The sequence below is a fragment of the Passer montanus genome, unplaced genomic scaffold, assembly GCF_014805655.1.
Source record: "Passer montanus isolate IOZ18808 unplaced genomic scaffold, ASM1480565v1 scaffold30, whole genome shotgun sequence".
Classification (NCBI taxonomy): Eukaryota; Metazoa; Chordata; class Aves; order Passeriformes; family Passeridae; genus Passer; species Passer montanus.
The window spans coordinates 6418587-6441666 of record NW_024367708.1 but is presented as its reverse complement, the minus strand read 5'-3'; the positions used below and the strand labels follow the sequence as shown (position 1 = coordinate 6441666).

At 35.4% G+C, this 23080-nt stretch overlaps 1 protein-coding gene across 5 annotated transcripts in view; it reads right to left on the bottom strand.

Moving 5' to 3' along the window:
• Positions 1-3312: 3312 nt before the first annotated feature.
• SCEL (sciellin) overlaps positions 3313-23080 on the bottom strand; it is a 139151-nt gene continuing 119383 nt past the window's right edge. For 4 of the 5 annotated variants that reach the window (XM_039714621.1, XM_039714623.1, XM_039714622.1 and 1 more), the window contains exons 13-20: positions 18373-18432; positions 16677-16733; positions 15630-15689; positions 14117-14206; positions 10646-10720; positions 9269-9377; positions 6890-6992; positions 3314-5846 (exon numbers count right to left, since the gene is read on the bottom strand). In XM_039714621.1, the coding sequence (XP_039570555.1) occupies positions 5830-5846; positions 6890-6992; positions 9269-9377; positions 10646-10720; positions 14117-14206; positions 15630-15689; positions 16677-16733; positions 18373-18432 (571 nt within the window). In that variant the 3' untranslated portion in view covers positions 3314-5829. Of the gene's footprint in view, positions 5847-6889; positions 6993-9268; positions 9378-10645; positions 10721-14116; positions 14207-15629; positions 15690-16676; positions 16734-18372; positions 18433-23080 lie in introns of all 5 variants that reach the window. The other variant, XM_039714626.1, reaches the window with a different exon arrangement.

Here is a 23080-nt window from a genome sequence, read left to right as displayed (position 1 = left end):
TCATTTAATTTTTACTGTCAGGTGGGTTAGAAAAAAAAGCCTGTAAAAATAGTGTGCAAAAACTTGTGTGTAAAAACTTGTCCTTGCACTATCTATAACCTGCTGAATCACAAAAGATACAATAAAATGGCAGAGATACCTAGAGGGTAATTTAGGTACAGTTAGAAAACTTACATCCAAACTGTTTTTCCTGGACCCACTGTTGCATAAACTGTATAACTTGCAGAGTACTTGAGATCTTTGCTGCAACATCACTAGACTGGCATAAAACCCCTTGCCCTTCCTCCTGCCATGCCAGAACTTCTGGGTCTGGGTAGGGATGGGTCTATAACGGGCAGTGATGGATCTATCAATCTTACTCCCTCTGGGTCCCTTTTGTCCATCCTTGAGATGTGCAATCAGTGCTGGACACAATTCCAGGGCTGGGGGAGAGCTGGTCTAAAATTAGCCCTTTCTGGGACAATCTGGAAATAGAAGAAATGCAGTACAGAAAAAGTATTTATTGAGTACATTCACTGGATTGATGAAGGGTGCATGAATTGTGGTATTACTAAAGGAGTGTATTCTTCTTAGCTAGATATTTTCCTTGTGTTTGCTCCAATTTCATAATGAGAAGCAAAGTCCCTGCTATCTTCATTCCCTGTTTCATTTATGTTTCTACTGAGGAGATTCTGATTCTGAATTAGAAGGCAGAGGAGTTTTTAAATAGTCCTGGTTATCTCCAAATTAAAACCCAGAAACCACAGTTCTCAAAGCATGTGCCCTCCTCTGACTGGGTATCTGGGATGTCTCTCACTAGAGTGGAAGAGGCAGGAAAAAACATTGCTCCTTCCCAGCTTTTGTCCTTCAGCTTTCCACAGATGTCAGTCATGTCAGAACTGGTATGCTTGCTCCCAGACAGAATTTTGCTGTGAGAAAACTGGTGTTTTGTTCAAAAGGCTTGTCTGTTACTTTTACATATGTTGCTTGGGCAAATGGATAAAGTCAATGCTCAAATGTATTATCAATTGTTGAAAACAAAACAGTTGAAAACAGTGTTCAAATGCATTATCAGTCACATACTTCTGAAGATTTCCCAAATATTGTTTAACTATTTGGCTATTTGAAATTACAATGCTACAAGTATGGTTAGGTGGATTCTCATTCTTAATTCCAAGATTTGAATTACATACAGGGATAATATAATTCGAAGTTCTGTGGGTGGAAACTCCCTGGAGGAACCAGAAGATGTGAAGACAGACCAATGTTTTCCAGAATATTCATCTTACAGTCAAGTTTGACTATTAATTTCAATGGCACCATTATTTACAACAACACTAGTACTGTTAAAAGTTCCTTAATTAACTTATTTGCATAATGCTTTCATCTTTTTCATAATGTTTTCTCCCTTTTCTGCTTCTTTTAGTATTTCAACATGCAAAAATGGCTTGAATGACAGAAGAAGTTTGTCCTTTCTTTCCAGAATTGATTGTGTCTTCTTTTTTTCCTGAGTAAGGAGTTTCAAAATGTTGGCTGCCAATTGTTTTGACCACAATAGCTGTCTTAAGCTCCCTAAACAGATGTCTGATGACTGCACAGCAATGCCAAGATTCAGACAAGTGCTTTTGGCATGATTATATTCAGATATTGATTCTAACAGGACCAAACCAGCCACTTTTAAGTCCTGGCACAGCCTACAATGCTGTAGCTGTCAATTTATAACTGACACAGTTATAAAAACCTCATGAAAAAATATTCCATTTCCAAGCAGCTTCCTTGGAAAGGGAGGGAAACTGAATTTTTCTTGGGTCATTCATACAGGTGCAGCAGTACCACCCAGAAGCCACCGCTGTGCTGGACACTGTGCAAACTGGAGGCAGTTCCTGTCCAAAAGGGCTCAGAGGCTGGAAAGGCAAAGAAAACACTACGGCTTAGAAGAGATTATCATATAAAGCTGTATTTGTAATAGTCTTCAGATGAAACTCCCCAAAATTTCATTCTCTCACTGTCCTACTCAAGCCAAATCTGAATGTAGATAACCCTTCTAATCATTGGCACTGCTTTTAATTCTTAATGAGACCACTTGTATGAGATTATGAAAATCCAGGATTTGGTCTTTGGTCCCAAGACAATGTATTTTTTGTTCCAGAGTTGTTCCTGAGCTATCAATAAGCATATAATGATAGTGTGGCTATCCAATGGAACATGGGCCATAAGGATCCAGCTTGCTCTGGGCAGGGAATATGGCAAAAAGACTACCAGGAACATCTTGTTTATTCCACAAACACAGCTGTTCCACTGTGTTACACAACCTGCTTAGGTATGTTGGGGGAGACATTGAACTTGGCACTCCCGTTTTCTGGGCCCAGTTCCTCTGTTCAGAGAACATAATCTCCATGGTTTTAAAAGGTGATAGTTATTGAGGTGCTCAGGAAGGTCTCATTTTTGCAGATTGTGCCAAACATATTTGAGAATACCTGGAGATTCTTCTCTCTGTAATGCAAGGAATGTTTGTAAGTCCTAGTTTTGCTGATGATATTAGAGTTGAGTTGCTCAGACCAGGCAAAGCACAAAACAGAAGAGAAGGCTTTTGAAGTCAAAGAAGGACCTTATCAGTTTAAGAACTTAGTTGTTCTGCAACAATTAAGCAGCTAAACAGAGCTATTCTGGTCAACAATTTCAGACTTCGGCACATCAAACCTACTTATGTCTTTAGTCTCTTTATCCTTTGCCTTTATGGAATGATGGATGTGTCTGCTGCTGTGAAGAAAAAGAAGGTGTTGTGATGCAGCAGAAGGAAGAAAAGGAGGCATTTCTCCCTTGTAGTCTGACATCAACTAGTCTGGAAGCTGAAATCACCTCCTGGTGTAATGGAGTGGCTACAATGAGCAATGTTCAAGTAAAATCAGAGAGCAAAACCAATGAAGAAAGTGGGTGCTTTTCATTCGAAACAATGAGATTATGTTAAAACATCAAGTATCAAGGAAGACAAGCAGAGTAGCAGAGTTCTGACCTTATTGTTGTGAGTGAATAAACTGAACACCTGAAGCTATCGCAACACTACACACATCCCTATAGGAAGAAGCAAGGAACAGGGGTAACCTATGGACTAAATGCGAGATCCATTTGATGTTTTTTACAAGGCAAGGTAAGGAGACTGTGAAGTAACAGAGTATGTCTTGTCAAACTGACACAGATCTTTATTTCAAGAGGAAGAGGATGAGGGGACAGTGTTACAGATGTTTATCACTCTGTGTCAAGCACTGATAGAAAGGGATGCTCAAGCTGAGTGTTCTGTGGAACTCTACACAGGATACAACAGAATATATTAACACTGCAAAGATGTTCTTATGACATTCCTTGTTCTTGTAAGTATCAGTAGTTTTGAAGCAATCTACATACTTAATGCATCAATATGCATTATATGCATTATTTCACTCCTTTCCTCTGATTGCTTGATTCCCCTCCCCGTAGAGCAATGCCCCAGCTTTGTAAAATAAAGTATCCATTACACACTGAAAAAATGGGCCTGATGAATCACAAACCACCACATAATTTAGTACATCATCTCTCAATACAGCTTTTCAGTCTAATTTAATGCATTATTGAAGATAACACGTTCGTTAAAACAGCTGCCAGCAAACTCTTCATTTGGATTGCTTCATGGAAGGACTAGTCAAAGGGAAATGAAACACCACAGGCTAATGATATGCAAAAAGGACAAAAAACATTTAAGTTTTGATACATTGGTATTGAGATGTTAATATGATTTTTCTTAATGAGTACTGCTCTGCCAGATACGGTAAATCACAAAACTCATGTTTCTTCTTAGCCAACTTACAACATATAATAAAAAATAACAAAAAAACACATGGCAAAATTACCAGGGCTGTTCAGTAAGGATGACTTAATGAGCACAGAATTATTATTTATTGTTTCTTATTGCTACTTCTCTGTCAGTGAGCATTTAAGTAGCAGATATTTTCATCCAGAGCTCCTGGTCTCTGGGGGAATGAACTGAAATCTCTCATCCCTTCAAACACTAGGAAGTCCTAGATTCTAATGTTCTGGCTCAAATGACTGTCTAGCATCTTCCATTGTAACTGGGCTTTAGCTGTAAGTGTTGGTCTCCCAACAGGACCAAATTTGTGATGTTAAAATTTTGCCAGTATTTTTTTCACCCCATTGTACCATTGTTTATTGGTAAAGCACAGAGTTTTAACAATTATAGTTTAACTAGGACATGTCATCAGCAAGAGACACACACCAGAAAAATTATCAATAACTAAAGATTTATTAGAGTTACTGACATTAATAAGATATTAATAAAATTAACAAAACAAAATATCTGCTGTCTCATGTCTCCATTGCATAATCAGTCTGAACATCCTTTAAGCCAGACAACATACTTACTCAGCTGCCGGCCCAGTGGTTTAAATTACACAGACATCCAGACCTCCTGCCTCCCCTATGAAATGTGCAGTCAAGGAGAGAGAGTTCGACGGAGACAGCCATTCACCAGTCTGTTATTAACCTATGGCTTTAATACTTTGCATGCTTTTAAGCTCTTGCCTAGGTCCAGCAGCCTCCAAACACTAACTTTGTCATGTCCAGGAAGTCCTTTTAAACTGAGATGTAAGGAAGAAAAGTCCATTCTGAATAAACCATAATCTAAAGCATCTCGTGACAAAGACTAGTAGTCAATACCTTTGTCTGTCCTGTAAGCTACTGAACTATTGATTATTTTAGACTACATATTATAACAAAGTATGAATTCTTATTTCAGTTTCAATACTTATATTCTCGCCAAAATGAAAAAAAAAAGGCTTCACTGTAGTATCGAAGGAGTGTAACTGACATAGTGTAGATGTCTAGAAATCTGAGCTGCTCATTCCAGATTCCTTTGCAAACCATGGAAGTAAAGATGTACATTGATTAATGTCACAGTAAAATAGATGTTTGCAATCTGACCAATTGAACTGCTTCTTACAAATGTTTGGTTCTCTGTATAGGATAGAATAAAACAAGTAACTCAGAAACAGAAATCTACACTGTAGATGTATAAATTTAGGCAATATGAATCCATCCAAAGTCAGTTTAATAAAAGTAGGAAAGATAAATACAACAACATACTGTCATGCAACGTAGGTATTTCATGATTTCATGGCAACTATTAAGTGTGCACTTCTTAAAAAAATGGTGATTAAATAGTTACCAGAATTGCAAACATGGAGTGGGGTAAAACCCTCTAGCAATTTTTGTCCAGATTCCTTCTGCAGTAGTAGAGATGCATTTTCCAAAAATCATTTGTTCCGTCTCAAACTTATAATTTAAGTTATTTGGGGAGAACCTTTCTCTGGATTTTGATGTCTGCCCTTGGAGGTGCAATATGAACCCATTTTTCTCTGCATGAAAAACAGTAGTTTAAACTGAATTACTGGCTTCTAAATGGATAGTGTTGATGAGGAGAATACCATTCATGCTATGTTAAGCAAACAGGTCTTTATATTAGAGGAAAAGAGAATACAGCCCCTTCAAAACAAATACGTAGAAATGTCCTGGCATTCAGAAAATTTGAATAAATTATCATTGATTTTACATAAAATTTAGTGGTTTCACAGACCTTATAAGTGTACTGACCAATATCTTGTTTTGCTTCCTGCAATTTGTGTATGAAAAAGCATCTAAATTCTCATTATAATAATTCTTTTAATGACCATGCAGGAGGACTTCATTCAGAGAATTCCCAGCAGTAAAAATTAATAATTTCCCACAGTGTATTGAATTAACAGGCCAATACAATTAACTAAACAATAGTAATTTCTTCATCATATGTTCTGTATGTCATAATTAGTAGATCCATTTTTCTGCAAGAGAGAAAAGATTGGTCAGAGATGCCAAGCAAAGCAGTATGCTCTAAGTGTCCTACAAGAAAACTTCAGATTTTTTTTTCTTTTTTATAATGTCTACTGAAGTCTGTCTGTCTTGTAACTTGATGAAACGGGACATGCCAATTTGTTGTGCTTAATATAGAGATCCTTGGTATGACTTCCTACAGTTTTATAACTGTTACTATGCTTTATTAATTTTCTAATCTGATTATTTGCAAAATTCCCCATTCCATCAGATTTTGTGGTAGTTAATAACAAAAGTATTTAAGAAAACAAAATTTTAATATAATTTTAGTTAACATGATCTTGTCTCAGAATGACATAGTTGAAAAATTTTATCAGATTATTTCATCTACATCTCTGTTTGTCTTAATTTGGTACAGAGGTACTGATTTACAGTATTGTGAAATAATAATTGCCATGAAGAGAGAAGACTTAAAATCTAGCAACTTCTAGAAAAATTAATAAAACAAAATGTTTATTTGTCCCTGCCTTGCACATTTTTTTACTCACTTTGCTCCTCACAAATTTAAGAATCATAATCACATGTAATATCTTCATTATGATTTCATAGATTTTGTATCTTCTTTCATCACAATTACTCCACAAAGTGAAAATACCTCTGCACTCTGTCTTATTTGTTTCAGTCGAACAATCAGATTCTCAGATGGCCTTGCAATTTATTCTCTCTTCCAGGGCAGGGTGCCATTGCCCCCTCTAGGTGTCTCTATTGATTGCACAGGTACAAGTCTACAGAGAGACCTGAAGAGATGAACTTGCAGTGCGACCAAGATCTCCCTGACAGATACAGCTGTCTAGATAGATAGATAACTGTGTCTAGAACCTGGGGCTGGATATCATCCTAAGCACCCAGACTTACTGAAGTAGATGCTTTGAAAAGGTTTAAGTACACACAAATGATCATAAGAAACAACTGTGTTGTAATAGATTAAAATCTTTTGAATGAAGTTCACTAAATGGTTTTTCCCACCTTCAGTATTATACATCTTGTGCCTTACCTTTAACTTTGGAATAACAAGGCTCACAGTGCACTGTTTGTTTGTAAATCCAAATGCTGTCTCCTGCTTTTAGATCTTCCAGAGGTCTCTTACATACTTCACACTTCAACACACAAGTCAAAGAATGAAGAAAAATTAAAATGAAACATTTCTCTAATACTCTTACCTACCATGCTTTCCTTTAGGAAACAAGCAACCCCAGACTAGAATAGGAATTATTAGTACTGCAGTATAAAAAATTAACTCTGAAAGAGTAGTTTTAGAGAACAAGAAGTTAGGTATCTAACTATGTCTCTTTTAGATATCTAAAAATCAGATACCAGTATCTCAACTGGTTGCCTAGGCACTCATTACACTCGACAACACTGTCCTTTCTCCAAAAGGCGCTTTTACTTTCCAAAAGGCACTTTTACTTTCTCTGTCTTAGCTTAGGCTTTATCCTACAATAAGATGAATCACCATTTTGAGATCCTTTTCTTTCTTCACTGAATAAATGGAGAATGATCACATATAATCATCTAACTCAAGTAGATCTCAAAGAATCTAGACTTGCTTTTTCAAAATATGACACTTCATCTTAACAGTTAACTATGTTTCCCATTCTTGCAGTATCTGGACACTGCTTTCACAAATGTCTCAAAAAAAGTTAATTTTTTTGATATAGAGAAACATTGCTCATGTTTCACATATGAAAATGCACAGACACACACAGAGGCTGACTTACCAAGACCACAGGGAAAGCCTACAGTGGATCAAGAAGCATGGTAATTTGATACAAAAACTAGGATCTTGATACCCAGATAATTTTATTTATTTATTCAAATCTGATTAAAGAATATTAAATTCTGGTTTCTTTGGATATTTTATCCACTGATAAGCGAAAATCAGCATTAGTATTAAGGTGCTATTAAAACAATCTGCTGTCTTCACTGATTTTATATTTCTTTGTTTAAATCAGCAAAAGGGTGGCCATGTGTTCAAAGCTCTAATCACCAATATTAGCTAGAATTTTTACAGAGAGGAAAAAAATCTAAAATTTGAGTCCTTTAATTAATGTACTTTTGGTATATACCTTTACAAGGAAATGAAGATGGTGTACTGCTGTCTGCTATATGCAAATCTCTAATGGATACAGGGTATTTGTTAGGAGCTAAATTAATATTAATTATAAGAAATTGCACTACTTAGCTAAATACATACCTACAAGCACGAACCACAGACCTACATCAATTGTTTAATTTTTTTGCCAATGCTTTCATAAGTTTGTAGTTATACAAAAATTAAGCTGAACATTCCTGGCCAGACAGGTCCCCATTTGATAGTAGGTAACAAAAAAAGATAGTTTAAAAAAGAAACGTAAGTATTTAACAGATAATTCAGCCACTACTAACATGTTAATACTCCTAATGAAAAGCCCATTCTTCTTTATGTGGGTTGATCTGTCTAAAAAGAATGGAAGCAGAGCAATAATAGTATTGAGGACATATCACATAGTATTTCCCATGGAAGAAAATGCCTTTCTGGTGCTCGGAGAGCTCAGAAAGTCCGCATGAAGCTTCATGCATGTGAAGTGCAACCTTACTGCTGTATTCTGATTTGTGTTACTTTTCATGTAGTAAATAGGGACAAGAACTGCTGTCAGAAGCAGAAGTAAAAGCTGTGCAGGACTGGGCAGAAATATGAGGTATGCTAATGCAGTGATTTTGCTGAGTATTGTTTGTTAGAACAACAAACTCTGTGTGTAGATGCAAGCAGAAATAAGACAAATGAGGGAGAAAGAAAACAGACTATGGGACTGAGCACTGCCAGGCATGCCCTGAGAAAAGTTTAAGAGTGAATTTTAGGCTGAGGCCCAGGATTTGGACTTACAAACAAAAGAGATATTTCTTCTGTGCTTTCATTCTTAATGGAAATAGGAAAAAAAATCATACTTTTTAATAATTAAGACTGTTTTAGATGTCAATCAAGAACACCTAAAAAACTTCATAAAAACTGAATAGAATTTCACAACATGAAGAAAGTGTAAGTTGATATAATTCACTGTATCAGACTTGAAGGCTTATAAATGTGTAGGACTTTAAGAATACATTCAGCTGCATCATTTATCCTGCTTATGATTGCAAGGGAGGAGAGGCAAAGAGGAGAGTAGAGGGAGAAGGAGAGAGGGAGATTGAAAGAAAAAGGAAGAGATTGTGTAGGGAAGAGAGGGAAACAGAGAGATTAGTATTTCCAACATGAATCTTCTCCTCCAGTCTCAAGACGTCTTATTCTCACAGGTGGAGAAGGCCTAAGGCCTAAATAATCTTGTATTATATGTGTACTATAATGCAGGTATTACAATCAAATTTCATTTCTTGATAGCAGGTGAAATCTTCTTACCTTGAAGCAAGTCGAATGACAGTAAATTTGCAAGGCATCCAAGATCATTTTGGCATCTATGCCCAAGGGCTTCCTGCAGTATGTACATATATCTTTTCCAATTATACTCCTGTGTATATAATATAACATCAGCTGTCAGAAAAAGAGCTGCCATTGAAATCTCAAGCAGAAAATTGATAAGGTTAGTACACTGTGTGGGAAAGACATTTGTATACTGTACAATGGCCATAATGGAAAAATATTATTTGTGTATTCTCTCCATTCCAGTTGACAGGTGTCATACATGTGCTCCTATGATGGGCAAATTGCTGAGCATAATTGTCAAGTAGCAAAAACACCTTAGTAGATAGAATAGTCTTCTCTGGTGAACTGAATTAAGCTGCTGAATGGTTGGGAGCATGTATACTAGACAGGGATAAGGCGGAGAGGAATTATTTTAATGTTTTAATCTCAAAAGTAAACTGGTAGTTGAATTCAGACTGCCATAATTTGATCAGTCTGGTTCACAGAATTCTCTGTGGTGCAGAGGTGCCTGAAAACCTTTTCGATTTTCTGCGCTGTGGACAGAACTTATACCTTCATGGCAATTATAGCAAATTCATGTATGAACAGCCTACAAGGTATTTGTGACAACAATATTTTAAAAAATTGTCTCAGCTCTTGCTGCACTCCTATGTGACATCACTCTGTAATTTGTCTAGATACAGCTGTTGGTGTCGTTTTAGCATTACTAAATCAATGGCTCTTGCTCCTTGCCTGTTATGACAAACTGCTGTACTAACATATTTAATCATCCCCAGAGTTCCTTATCCTTATGTTGGAAAGGATACAAGTTTTTCTGATTAGGTATTTCCAGGTAGTAGGGCTGTCCAAATGGAATTGAAAATAGTGAGCACTTTTAACTTCTTTCCCCCCATGAGGTAAGTTATTACAGATTGAGCAAATATCCTGCTTATATTTGGGAATGTCTTACTGGTGTGAAAAGATAGTTTTCAACAGCATTGTCGTGTGAACCTATTCCTCCACAACTGTACATAAATTTGGTCATTACCATTCTCATAAAGGAAGGAAATTTTGCAGAGTAAGCAGCTGCCTGTGATAGAAACCTACAGAATCACAAAGCCAACTCTGTCACTTAAGGCACTGGCTCTTGTTTCTATAGATATTTTCAAATGTCAGCTGTGACAAGCCTAACATAATATTAGGCTGCTGAACTGTGGTAATGATTTGATGGCAAGATCTCACTGAAAGAGAGCTTTGTATGAAAAGCTGTCTCATGATGGTGACTTCCAGGGCTCTCTTTTGTCTGAAGACTTGAATGCTTATGTAAATGTCTGTGTCCTCTGGTACTCTACGATGTTATTAATGTGTACTTACCGATCAGAAGTAGAATAAACAGTTTTGATAGTATTTCCAGTTATGTTTTCTTCATAGGCACCAAATGATGATTTGCTGTGAAACAGAGAGTACATAGCTATCACTAAACAGTACTACATTTTTTAAAGGCTTCACTATATTGATGATTATATACAAAATAAACTAAGACAACATGCTTGCAAAAAAAACATACTTGGTGATGAGTTCTTTTTCTGGTTTTTTTTTCACAACCATCAAGAATAATATATCAAATAAAAATGTAAATTAGTAATATAGTAATATTTGTAATATAGTGTCCTTAGACTGTTCTATTTTTGAATGATTCTTCAGCACTTCAAAATTAAATCCAGGAGCCCATTGAGCAAAATTTACATGACGGTATTGGGTTTCCTGTGCTGTTATCTCAGCCTAAATGATACCTGTCAGAAAATGGTGGCAGACTACATTTTTTTATTTTCCTCTTCTTTCATTTGTCTTCAAAAAGCTGTCAAACAGCCAAACAAAATTACAATATGTCCCTAGAATTAGTCTTTGTAATACAGGCTTTTCAGTGTATAATTTGTGTTCACTACAGTAACTGTATTGTTCCTTATATGAGTAGAAAGGAATATACTGAATTTAATTATCAGGGAAGTTAAATCTTCCACTTTTAACAGTCCCATTTCCAAGTTACTTAAATGTCAGTTTTGTTTCCATAGAAGGGATGAACATGTATGTGACACTTGAAGAAGTAATCTTGCCAAATGTGTTTTGAAGATTTCTGAATTGATTTATTTATCCTATTCTCCAGAAATTCTTAAGGTATATAGTAATTATTACATGTTTCACATCACTCTTGAATAGTGTTCTGCAATGTTAGGAGCAATTGTTTATAATCATGTGTATTTACCAAATGTTGGGGTTTTTTTCCAGGAAATACAACAGATTGATATCATGTGTGTAAGGTGTTTTGAACCTCAAATAATCTTTTCTACACATCTGTATTTTGTAAAGTACATATATCTTATTTGATTTCTGTGTAGCACCAGAAATGTATTTAAATTGCAGTTACTGATAAGCCAAAATGATAAATGTTTTATTTATATTTCATAGATCATAACACAGAAATAACAATGGGCTTGTTATTTAATCAGACTGTAACAAAACTAGGTTTGCTCACCACAGAGGAATTATCTCCTCACGTGAATGCCCAGTGCTCCATTTACATTTCAGGTGAGATGAAAGTAAGCTTACTAAGTAGGAATGCAAACTAAAGCTAAGTGATCACCTTTTGAAATAGTTTCTCTGACTGAGAAATTCTCTTGACCAAGAATGTGCACAACACATATCACAGGATGAAGTATGTTGGTAGTGCAGTTGCCTAAAGTTTCTTGCTACAGTGAAAAGTGGCAAAGGAATATGATTTCTTTGTTCCTGTAAAGTATGAGCCTGTGCTTGTTATTTTTGTTATTAAGTTTATTTTTTCCCAAATCCTCTATCTAACTCGTATTCAACTGTGGAATCTTGGGCAAAGTGAGTACTGTGCATTGGACATTCAACATAATATGGATATTTACATGCTGCATGCCTGAAAGTAACATTATCTTACAGGAATTTGCATAGAGAAAAATACTTTTCCTCAAGTCTTCTAGTGTAGAGAACATTATCCCTTGGATTTTACTAATTGACTGGAGTATTATGGTTGAAATACACAACAATATATATAACCACAGCTTATGCAGAAATACAGATACAACTGGAGTGTATAAAACAAAAAAAACACTGAAGCTACAGCAAAAATATTTCCAAAGCATCAGTTTCTAACCTTGTCAACTGAAAGTGTAAGGAAACTCAGAACATTTAAATAAATGCATAGTCTGACAGCTTGACGAGACACCAAGTGAAAACTGAGTCCCAGTGTAGCCTGAGAATTGTGCATCCGATCACGTCCCTTCTTTCAGTTCATATCAGTCACTCCTTCACTTGCTATGGTGTGACTTGTTCATACAGCAAACTACTCAACAAAAATACTCTGTAGAACCTATTGCATAAAACCTGAGAGAATAACCTACAAAGACCATTCATTTAATAAGTTTTCATGAATTAAAATGGGATTAGAGTTTCAGATACAGGGTGTAAAGTCTATCAAGTGTAAGGTAATGTTGCATATTGTAGCACATTCGTTGCCCTGTAATTCTTCTACTACTGTTCTCTATTTTAATTTCAAAGATAATCAGCATATTACAACTGTATGTGCACAAAATTCTGAAAAATACTAATTAATTTTTCCGTTGAATATTAATTTTTAATCTTAAATTGTAGGCTGTTCAACTTTGCTTTTATTCTCATCCAATTTATGGGTTTGTCCTTCAAGGTTATGCAGAATTTTCAGAATACACAGATTTCAACTGTATTCCAACTGCAGATGTAAGAATATGAGTGACTAAAGATCCTGTGCCCATTCATATCCACAGCAAGGATCAGGTGTGCATAAGGTTAAGGATGGGGACATTTCCTATTAAGTATCAGACTGTGACCTTTACTTTCCCTGTCAGTAAGGCTCAAGAGATTTCTCTTCCCCCACTGAGTCATCAGCCCTGGCTCAGGCAGTTTGCAACTGTTATACAGCAATACAAACCTATAGGTTATGTCTTTAAACAGTCCTTCCTACATAAGTAATTAATCTGTATAGATGGGTGGATTGATACTGAAAAGAGGCTTTCTTAGTCCAAAAAGGTCTTTCATTCAAGAACTATACTTGAACTATATAATACTTTTTGTTGTCATATTTTGGGAAAATAATTTTGACCATGAACAACAAGATAACATATCCTTTTATTTCAATTATTTCCTGATACCAATAGACATGGTATATGGCTAGTTCTCTTAAAAATCCTTACATCACATTTTTCACTCAGGTTTGCAATATGTGGGTTTGTAGAGGCAGAATCCAGCTAGAGCATGAATACTGCAAGATAAATGTTTTTTAAAATAGTTTGTTCTTGGTCAAAAAGTCAGAATCCTAAGCCACAGTGTCAGTGATTGGGTTGATGATACGTGGGTTCAGATTCATCCCATATAGGTTTAGGAACTTAAAAAGGCACTTTAAGGGAAGAGTGTAATGTCTTCCTCACAGTCTCATAAAGAAAAAAGCTCATAAGAAATAAGAGCATTCAGGAAATGCCTTTCCTCTATTGATTAGATAAGACTTCAGGTTTAGCTGCCCTCCTAAATTTTATGTGTCAATTATCTCTCTAGAGCTACACAGGGTATGTCTTGTCCTCCTCACTCTGTACACTAGAGATAGGATTTGTGACCTTCTTTGCCTGGGATCCTGGAAGCAGATTTGGGAAGGGGCTGTCATGATTCCAGAGACCAATGAGAGCTTTCTAAGCGTTCTTGAAATTTCTTGCATATAAAAGCTTTTTATGATTTATTTTTCAAGAAATGACACTTTAGTCATTACAGTACCCAATTAATTTTCCACAGTACCTGGTCTTTCGTTCACTGTCTCTAGAGTTGTTTATTTCTGGGAGATTATTTGGAGACCTTGGAGGATTTTCATATACTTTCTCAATTATCCTAAAATTAAAAAAAGAAACGACACAACAAGAAAATAAGAAATTTTTAGAAATCTTTTTCAGCTACACAGTCTTAATTTACTCTTACAATCATGAATGCAGAATCTTGGACTAGAAAAAGCAGGTAAAAGCAATTTGGCTTATTTTGGTTAAATCATTGCTGGTGAAAAATAATATAGTCACTGACCAATAATTTTTAGTCCTCCTTTATGATGATATATTCATATATATTCATATTGGAAACTTCATCTAACTTTAATTGAACTCTAGTTTCCTCAAAGATATTTTAGTTCCAAATTTTCTCTTTTTTTGGATATAGTATAGTTATGTTCTAATTAGAAATTACCAAATAAACATAGATACATAGACTAATTTCAAAAAGCAGGACTATGATTCAAGCAAGGGAAACCTCCTCCTGCAGTTTTTCCTGCCGCAAAACATGACAGGCAAACATAAAAATAGACCTTGTCATACAAATTATGGGATATCAGGAATAAGTGCTAATAATGTTTCTGATTGTTTTACAAAGCAGCGCAGACAAAGGGTGCTCTTGTTTGGTTCTGCTAGAGGTTATATTCTGGAACAACGTGATCATTATCTGCCTTAACTCTGGATGTGTGGGCTGCAGCTTGATTATTTCAGTGAGCTTGCCAAGGACAGAGGCTCTGCTGAACGACCCTCACTCAGTGCTTGTGGTGCTTTATATGCAGAGCGGGGCTGCAGGAAGCAGCACCTCCTTTGTGCCCGACTCCTGATGGGGCAGGCTCCTGTCAGAACTGAAAGAGAAACTCATTCACTGGAGATGCTCAGTATGTGCTTCCCTGGTCAGACTGTTGAATGGAACTGCTGGGATAAAAATATTTTCTATTAAAAAACAGAAAAACTGCCTATCTATACAGATAACTACATTCTCCCTCTTCATGTGGATATACAACTAAATGGAAGACTCAAAAAAGACACCATTCTAGGTGTTTTTTCAGGTATCATTCTACACATTAGAATGGCACCTAAAAACATACTACTAACCTCACTTTAATTGTCCAAAATGGATCCTATATTTTGTAAATAATGGAATCCAGTAGCAGTAAAGCTTTTAGATTAGGAATGCATTTTCTTGTATTTGATATGCCAGCAGCTGAATTCACAGAACACTTAGAAAAGCACAAAAAATACTTAGGAGGATCTTGTCACTAGTCATTTTCATTCTCCACAAGAGATTATAGATTTGACTCATTGCTTATCAAAATACATAAAGCTTTATTGTTATGTTTGGTTAATCAGGCACATTTTAGAAATAATACAGATATCTTACTCACACTGGGCAAATTCTCTTTGTTTGTAAAAGAAAGCTGGTACTACTAAACAGCTACAAGTCTTGATATTTGATCATTAAACTTTAGAGGGAATTATGCATTGATTCTCACCGCTTTTTACTTTGGTCATCAGCAGACTTTACTTCAGTGTGATCCCCAAGGTTCTCATCTCTGAAAGTGAGAAAGACCTCAGAATTAATAGAAGTATTTTCGTTAATCTAAACATATTAAATGGACTAAATTATTTATGTTGAAGAAGAAAAAAAACCTGTATGCATTCCCAGGTAAGACTGACTAGAAGTAAGTTATCTGTTCAGGCTTCGATATTTTTCAGTTTCTTTCCACTGTGACAGTGCAAAAGAATTCCAAATGGCTCAGAAATGTCAAGTCCATTATAGTATTGAAGGACAATTCAGGTTGGAGTTCAGGGACTTCAGGACTTCTCTGGTCCAACCTTCTGCTCAAAGCAGGGACAGCACTGAGGCCAGACCAGGCTGCTCAAGTATTTGTCTTGAAATCCTGCAAGGAGAGAGATGGCACAACCTCTCCAAGCTGCTCCAGTGTTGGACAGCCATCCATACAGCCAGTCAGAATGTCTCGTGTTTCAGCTCGTGGCCACTGTGTCACATTGTGGTGCCACGCTACCAGTGAAGGTCCTGCCTACATCTTCCAAACTGACTGTGGCTCTGTCATTTTAACTGGGTAACTGACTTTCATCCAGTTCAGGCATCAGGACTATGAGCTATGGAAATGGCTATCAAAGTGTGTCCCTTGCTTTGTTATCATATCCAGTCCAAATCTCTCTTCCAACTGCTGGTATCTAGGGTTGTGTACAATCTCTAGGTCCATGTGGTCGCATTGATACCGGTAACTCATCAATCATTGGCTGTGAAAAAATCTAATTTAATATAATAAATTTCATGTATTAACATATGTGAGGTATATAAAATTTAATTTTACATTCATATTGGATATTAAATGCTCTCTAATAAAAATATTACCCACTGACAAATTAAGTTTGAAGAAAGGTCACTGTTGTCCTCATTTGAAAACAAATCAAAATCTAATTAATTTTACTGAACAGAACCTATTCATACCAATACGCAATCCACCATAAATATTTGATAGTATATAAGAGGTAGATTATGACAGGCTTACCTCTTATTTTTCTGATCAGCAGTATTTTTTTCAGTCAAATCTGAAAGGTCTTTTCCTCTGGAAAAAAAACCCAAATAAAACTGTTAAGGTATTGCCGCTATCTAGGAAGGGATAAAGTGTCATAAAACAAAGAAATATATCTGTGCACACATTTAAAAGAAAAAAAGTAAACTTTTAGTTAATTTTATGTTAAAATTTTGAAAACACTAATGTTTTTCAAGAAAATATGTTTGTAATGTTCCTTTAGCAAGGTAAAGTTCTGTACTATTTATTTATTTATGAAAATTATTATCGAGTACATCCAAGAAAATAAAAATGCTTCTTAAAATGGTCTTAATTCCATAGTTTAAGATTGTTCTTTGCCAATGAAGACAGTGAAGAAGAAACATGAACTTTCAAAGAATTTGTAATGAATTTACAGGTTCCAAGCAGCTTAATCCATGTTTGCATCATTTATTTGCAGAAATGAATTTTTATTTTAGTTAAGAAACTTCAGCTTCTGAAGATAAAACCTAAATATATGGCCACATGTCCAAAATTTCACTCTTGGAATGACAAGAAATTACCTCTGTGTGTCATTATGGTTAACAATTAAAGCACTGATCATGTCTGTATTTATATTGAAAATGTTGGTTTCTGAACAGTCACATATTTTACACATAAGGATATATTTTCTTTGATTTCTAAATACAATTAAATTAGAGGAAAGGTTTTTTTCTATTTTCTTTACTATTTTAAAATGGTTCAACAAATTCACGAATGGAATGACTTATGAAAATACTGTAGGAAAAACCTCATGGTTCTCTTTAGGTAGAAGTAGAGAGTAAAACAGAAGGCCAAGTCAGCGCTGTGAAACTCCCAATTTGGTCTCTTCAATTCATGATAGGCATAAAACTTTGGATATTACTAAAATTCAGTAGTGTTTCAAAGCCTTAGACTCTATCCTAACAAATTCTCTGTGAATTAACATTAAAAAGAAAAAAAAACAAAGAAAAAGATACCCAACTTAGAGTTTAGAGCTAAATGTATATCTGTATGTATACCTGTGTGTGCATATATGTAAGATTGTCTACTGTAAAATAGATGATCACAGGTAGGCAACATTTATCTGCTGCTACTGTTTAGGATGTTTAGGACATGGTTCTTGAAATTTATTTGTAGTGCATCAGTGCTCAATGTGAGAAATATTGCACAGCTATCACTAGCACAGTACTCCACCAGTTCCTCCCCTTCTCTGTGCTGAAGGGCTGTTTGCAGACCTCCAGAAACTTGGCTTTAAACTCATTGAACTGACACACTGTTCAAAAAAGAAAATTCAAGCTTTCTTTCTTTATGGATGACTTTCCTTGCTGAGAAATGCTTTGTTACACCTTGCTGGGCAACACATCACCCCTGAGTTCTACAATATTTTGCTTACTGCCCCTTCTCTAACCACATCAAAGTATTTCAGTGATAGTTTAATTGTGGAAACGTGAGGCAGATATGGAGCTTAGCATAGGTAGTACTGGTTCAGCTGACAGTGCACATGCCAGTGAATTAATCTGTATTTCTATATTCATCTTTCTGTATAAGGAATGCTACTTATTAATCTATAAATATTTTACAGATTATCAACTTTACATTTCCTGACATTCTCATAGTTGCAAACTACTCACTGCCTTAGAAAAGTAGGGCCTGAGGAACTTTGAACACTTACTCTTTGTCACTTGTGAAAGAACTTGGAATCGCTTTGCTGAGGTTATTGAGGTCTTGGTTCCTTTAGAGACAGAACAAAACCCAGATCAAATCACAATTAGTATAGCCAGCTGTCAATTAGTCAAATTAAATACTCATTTTAAAAAATGTTATAACTGACACATTCTTTTGTTAAAGAAAATTTAACTGAAGACAATTATTTTAGTAATTCAAAGGTATTCATAGATACAGCAATATGCCTACCATATGCACATGAAGCACATACTTTTCCTGGAATAAAAAGACCAAATTATGAACAAAAAGTTATAGCCTGTGCTTTTGTCAAAAAGGATAATTCCTCCTGAACATGCATTATGGACAACTTCAAAGAGTGTCTGACCTCAAACATGCTATGATACAAGAAAAAAAATCTTTACCAAGTAGTACAATCAACCGAGTACTTCCAATATATGTGTGGATCATATCTTGTCTATTATAGACTAAGTCTTTCTGTCTATATAAAAAAAAGTAATTTTGTCTATTTGGTAGGCTATCTAGACCAGCTTCTTCCCAAGTAAACTCTCACTTCTCACAAGAAATGTCATATATAAACTGAGGGGTGCTGAAATTTGGTTACTGAGATCTGGTGCACTTATTCTTGCACTTCCACACAGGGACAGAATGTCATTTATCATTACTATCTGATGAAAGGAAAAAAAAATCTTCCTTGAATTACATCTTGTTGGTTAATTATTTTCCCTTTTTCAATATACTAATATTAAGCATATATTAATGTAACAAAACTATTAAAAATAGAAATTTAAATTAATGTATTTTATACTTTTTGAATGAAACTTTTAGTAGTATTATGACAAAACATGGAGTGTTGCTTTGAGTACCTTTATTTCCCTTCAAACTACTGCACTAGTGTTAGCATTTCTGTAAAATACTTCATTTCTGTGAAAATGCATTTTCAAAAGGCAAACTCCTCTACTTGAAAATTTTCCAGCAGTTTTACCTAAAAAGCTACCATCTAATAACATTAGCTCACTACAAAAAAATCATAATTTTATTCCTCAAAAGAAAACAATGGGAAAAGAATGATGCCTTTGATGATATTAACTCCTATAGGACCTGTTATATGACCTGGCAGTCAACAATGTTCCGTATGTTTCTTTACTGACTTTTCATTCTCACCTGTTCTGTCATGAAACAACATCTCCATGGAACATAAAGGTAGCCTTTGCACATAGTTTTCAAAAAAAGAATGACAGTTACCAAAAATAGTTCAAACTTGGACTACTGCCTGTTTGGAAATAATGGGGGAAAGAAATTTCCAATAATTTATGACTTATTCCTTTAGAAATGCGTGTACTAGCCCACATTAATCCTTGGTGCAATTCGAAGGATGGATGAGTTAGTTCCCTTCTGTAATCTTTAAATCATCATGACTTTGTAGCTGACAGCATTTTGTTACTTCCTCTACATTATTCTGTTCTTGTCAGTGCTTTGGGTATTCCAGTGGCTTGCAGGGAAGATTTTACTTGCTATCTAGGTGAGGCTACAGGTGCACTTCTTGTCATCTACAGCCTGACTCATAGAACACCAGCACTGAAGGGTCCTAATAAGTAAACAGAAACAGTTGCTGCTGCAGATTGCAGCACAAAAATACAAGCAGCCTGACCTGATCAGCTATACATTATGGCTCCTGTGAAAGAGAAGTTTGATAAAAGAGAACCTTGGAAGATATTAATTTATTGTACACTTCTCAAATTTTCAGCCCCAGGAAATATCTTGACAGGACTGCAGCAAGTAACCAGGACTGATGTCCTGCAAGTTCTTTGCCTTGAGATGGCTGGCTTAGTGCAAAGCAGAGGTTATAGGATGCACAACTGCAAGTTACTGGTTCTAGCATAGTTCAGGTTATTAGCAACTGAAATTAAAGAGCTGTTATTTATAAAAAGGACAAAATATAAGGTAGAACAAGCTGTAACTTGTATATATACAAGGTATAACTCAGAATTTATCTGATTGTGCTCAGGGCATACCTTTTAGACTTTTTAGATCTCTCTTTTTTAGCAAAACTATGTTTACTTTAGAATTAGCACGCAGTGCTATCAACCAGTGTTGATATTAGAATATAATCCAGCCTCATATTGAAAGTTAGAGTAGATCTGCATTACAGAACCAAAACAGAATTTCAGGCAAGGTTTCATTTGAGTGTTGTTGCTGTGCTAAAAATCAGCAATATAACTTACATATTTTTTAATACTTCTAAAAGAGAGGACAAGTGTTAAAGTAGAAAAAGACTAAACTATATTCATACATTAAAAAAGCTCCTTGAATATCAGAGTATCAGATGCAGTGAATGGCTCCTTTGGAGAAGGATTTCCAGTTGCAAGTATAATTTTCACTTGAAAAAATAAACTATTGTTGTGTCCAAGGCTGGCTGAACTGAATTCATACTTCTTACATTTGTCAACAACTTTTTAAAACATAGATGATGATGGAAAACAGCAGCATAAAACTTCTATACAAAGAGGTTTAGACAAACTAGGGGGAATGTATTTCAAATATGATAGGTGGCTTGTAATAGATGTTGACATTTTTCATAGGTCATTCCAAAGGATGCCACCTCCAAGTATAATATTTTCTGAGATAGCCATTAAATCCCTGTGAACATTCTGCCTAGGGTGAGTATTTTTGAAAAGGATGAGACTGAGGTAGGTCAGACAGCCTGCCAGGAGGAGAATGTATAGTTTGCTCACAAATTTAATAGGATGAAATATTTTAATAAAGACTCAGGACATGGCTGGAAGTTTTCAGGAGCCCCTAACTCAGGAAAACTAATATCCATTTTTGAATTCTATATAAAAATACTTGAAATGGCAGTACAGAAGATTTTGTATTGCATATTGTACAAAAGGCTCTCAAGTACTGAGGAAAACAGATTAATTTATTACAAAATAGAAACATTAAGATTTGGACTAAGGCCTAGGTATGCTTGTCATTATTGTTAAAGTATGGAAGACAATTCTCTTGATTAATTTACTTTTCTGTTTGTAAGTGATCACGTCCTGGAAAAAAAAAAAAAAGAAAAAAAAGAAAAAAAAGCCTATTCTGCCTTTAACAACATCTTTGCAGAAAAATGCACAAAATAGCACTGTGAATCCAAAGAAAGCCCCGCCCTGAAGGATAGGAAAACTCGTGCAGCTAGGCTGCTGTGGGCCTCATGCTATAGACTTGTTAGCAATGAAATTTGCTGCTGCTCTCTGCTATTTTGCCTCTAGCTGCTTGACTAAAATAGGATTAGAAAACTGACAACTAATGAAGACAGTCCAGCAGAATAAAAGAGTAGCAAAGAGTATGAGTAAAGTAGGTTTAAAAGGAGCTGTCAAGGCAGGCTGCATGCAAAATATGTTGCTTGGTTTAGCCAGGGACTCCTGTTCTGCCATGTCTTGAATCCGTGTTCCTCTCAGACACAAGCAGAAAGGGAAATTATATAAAGCTGGTGTGACAAACTGTACAGAAACAGCTACATTCCAAAAGATTAATATCTCTGATCATATATCAATATCAATAAATGTTCCTTCTTTATGGAACAAGTGTGGTTTGCATTACCTGATTGTATTAATGTTAGCTATTTCATGCCCTCCTTGATTAAATGTATGAAAGATCTATGGACATTTTATGTAAGCAATCCTTAAAAGTAGAAAAATTAATGTAATATGTAATCACAGAGAGTGATTTTTTTTTTTCCTTTTATGCTCTGCATCAAAAAGTTAGAGAAATTGAATTGTCTACATTTTGCTTTGCTTTTCAGTCTGCATTTGATTTCTAACTCAGTTCATTTGAGATAGGGCAATAATATAATACTTTTCAGTCCTTTTGCTCTGTGCTTGTGAATTTCACTTATTTCAGATAGTAGTTCTGAAACTCTGGTGTATCTGGTGACAAGTCAGATCACCATCAAAAAGAAAAATACAAATTAATCTGATCCACACGTTCAAGTACATCTCCTCGTTCTTTCTGATTTCTTGGGGTTTTTTTAATCTTGAAAACATGCAGATAAAGTTTCAATCAGGAAACATGAATCAGACTTACAAAAAAGCTTTAGTGATGTTATTCTTTAGTGAAAGCGATGAAAATCTTTCTAATATTTGTATTTGAAAATTCTGAAGACAAAGAAGAAAGCATCAATGCAAACAGACTGTCCCTAATGCTGAGGTGAAATTGAAGTTGATCCTAGACATGTGGGAGTGAAAAACAAAATTTTAAACAGACCCCAGCTAAGCTCCTGAACCTCAAGGATCAGGAAGCAGAGTATGAGTCCATGACTCTCTCATTATTTAGTGAATACTTTCCTAACCTGTAAAAGTCCTGAGCCTCTATCTAGTTCCAAATATTCCCTAATTCTTGAAGGCATTCTTGCCTTATTGCCTAGAATTTTATCATCCATCTTTGCTGCTACAGCAACACTTGTCATAATACCCAAGCACCAACATTATGTTATCCTATGGACTAGAAAACTGAAGGACCATGCATATTTCAGACTTGTTGGAATGCCTTTAATGACTGGGGCACTTGATGTGAAATCCCGTGATACTCAGTAAGATTTTGAATTTAGTCACTTTGTCATCATCAACATAATCATGAGCAACCCAGAGGCAGCTTTATTAAAGGAATCATGCACAGTATTTTTAATACCTGCATCTGTTTTCTGATAAAAA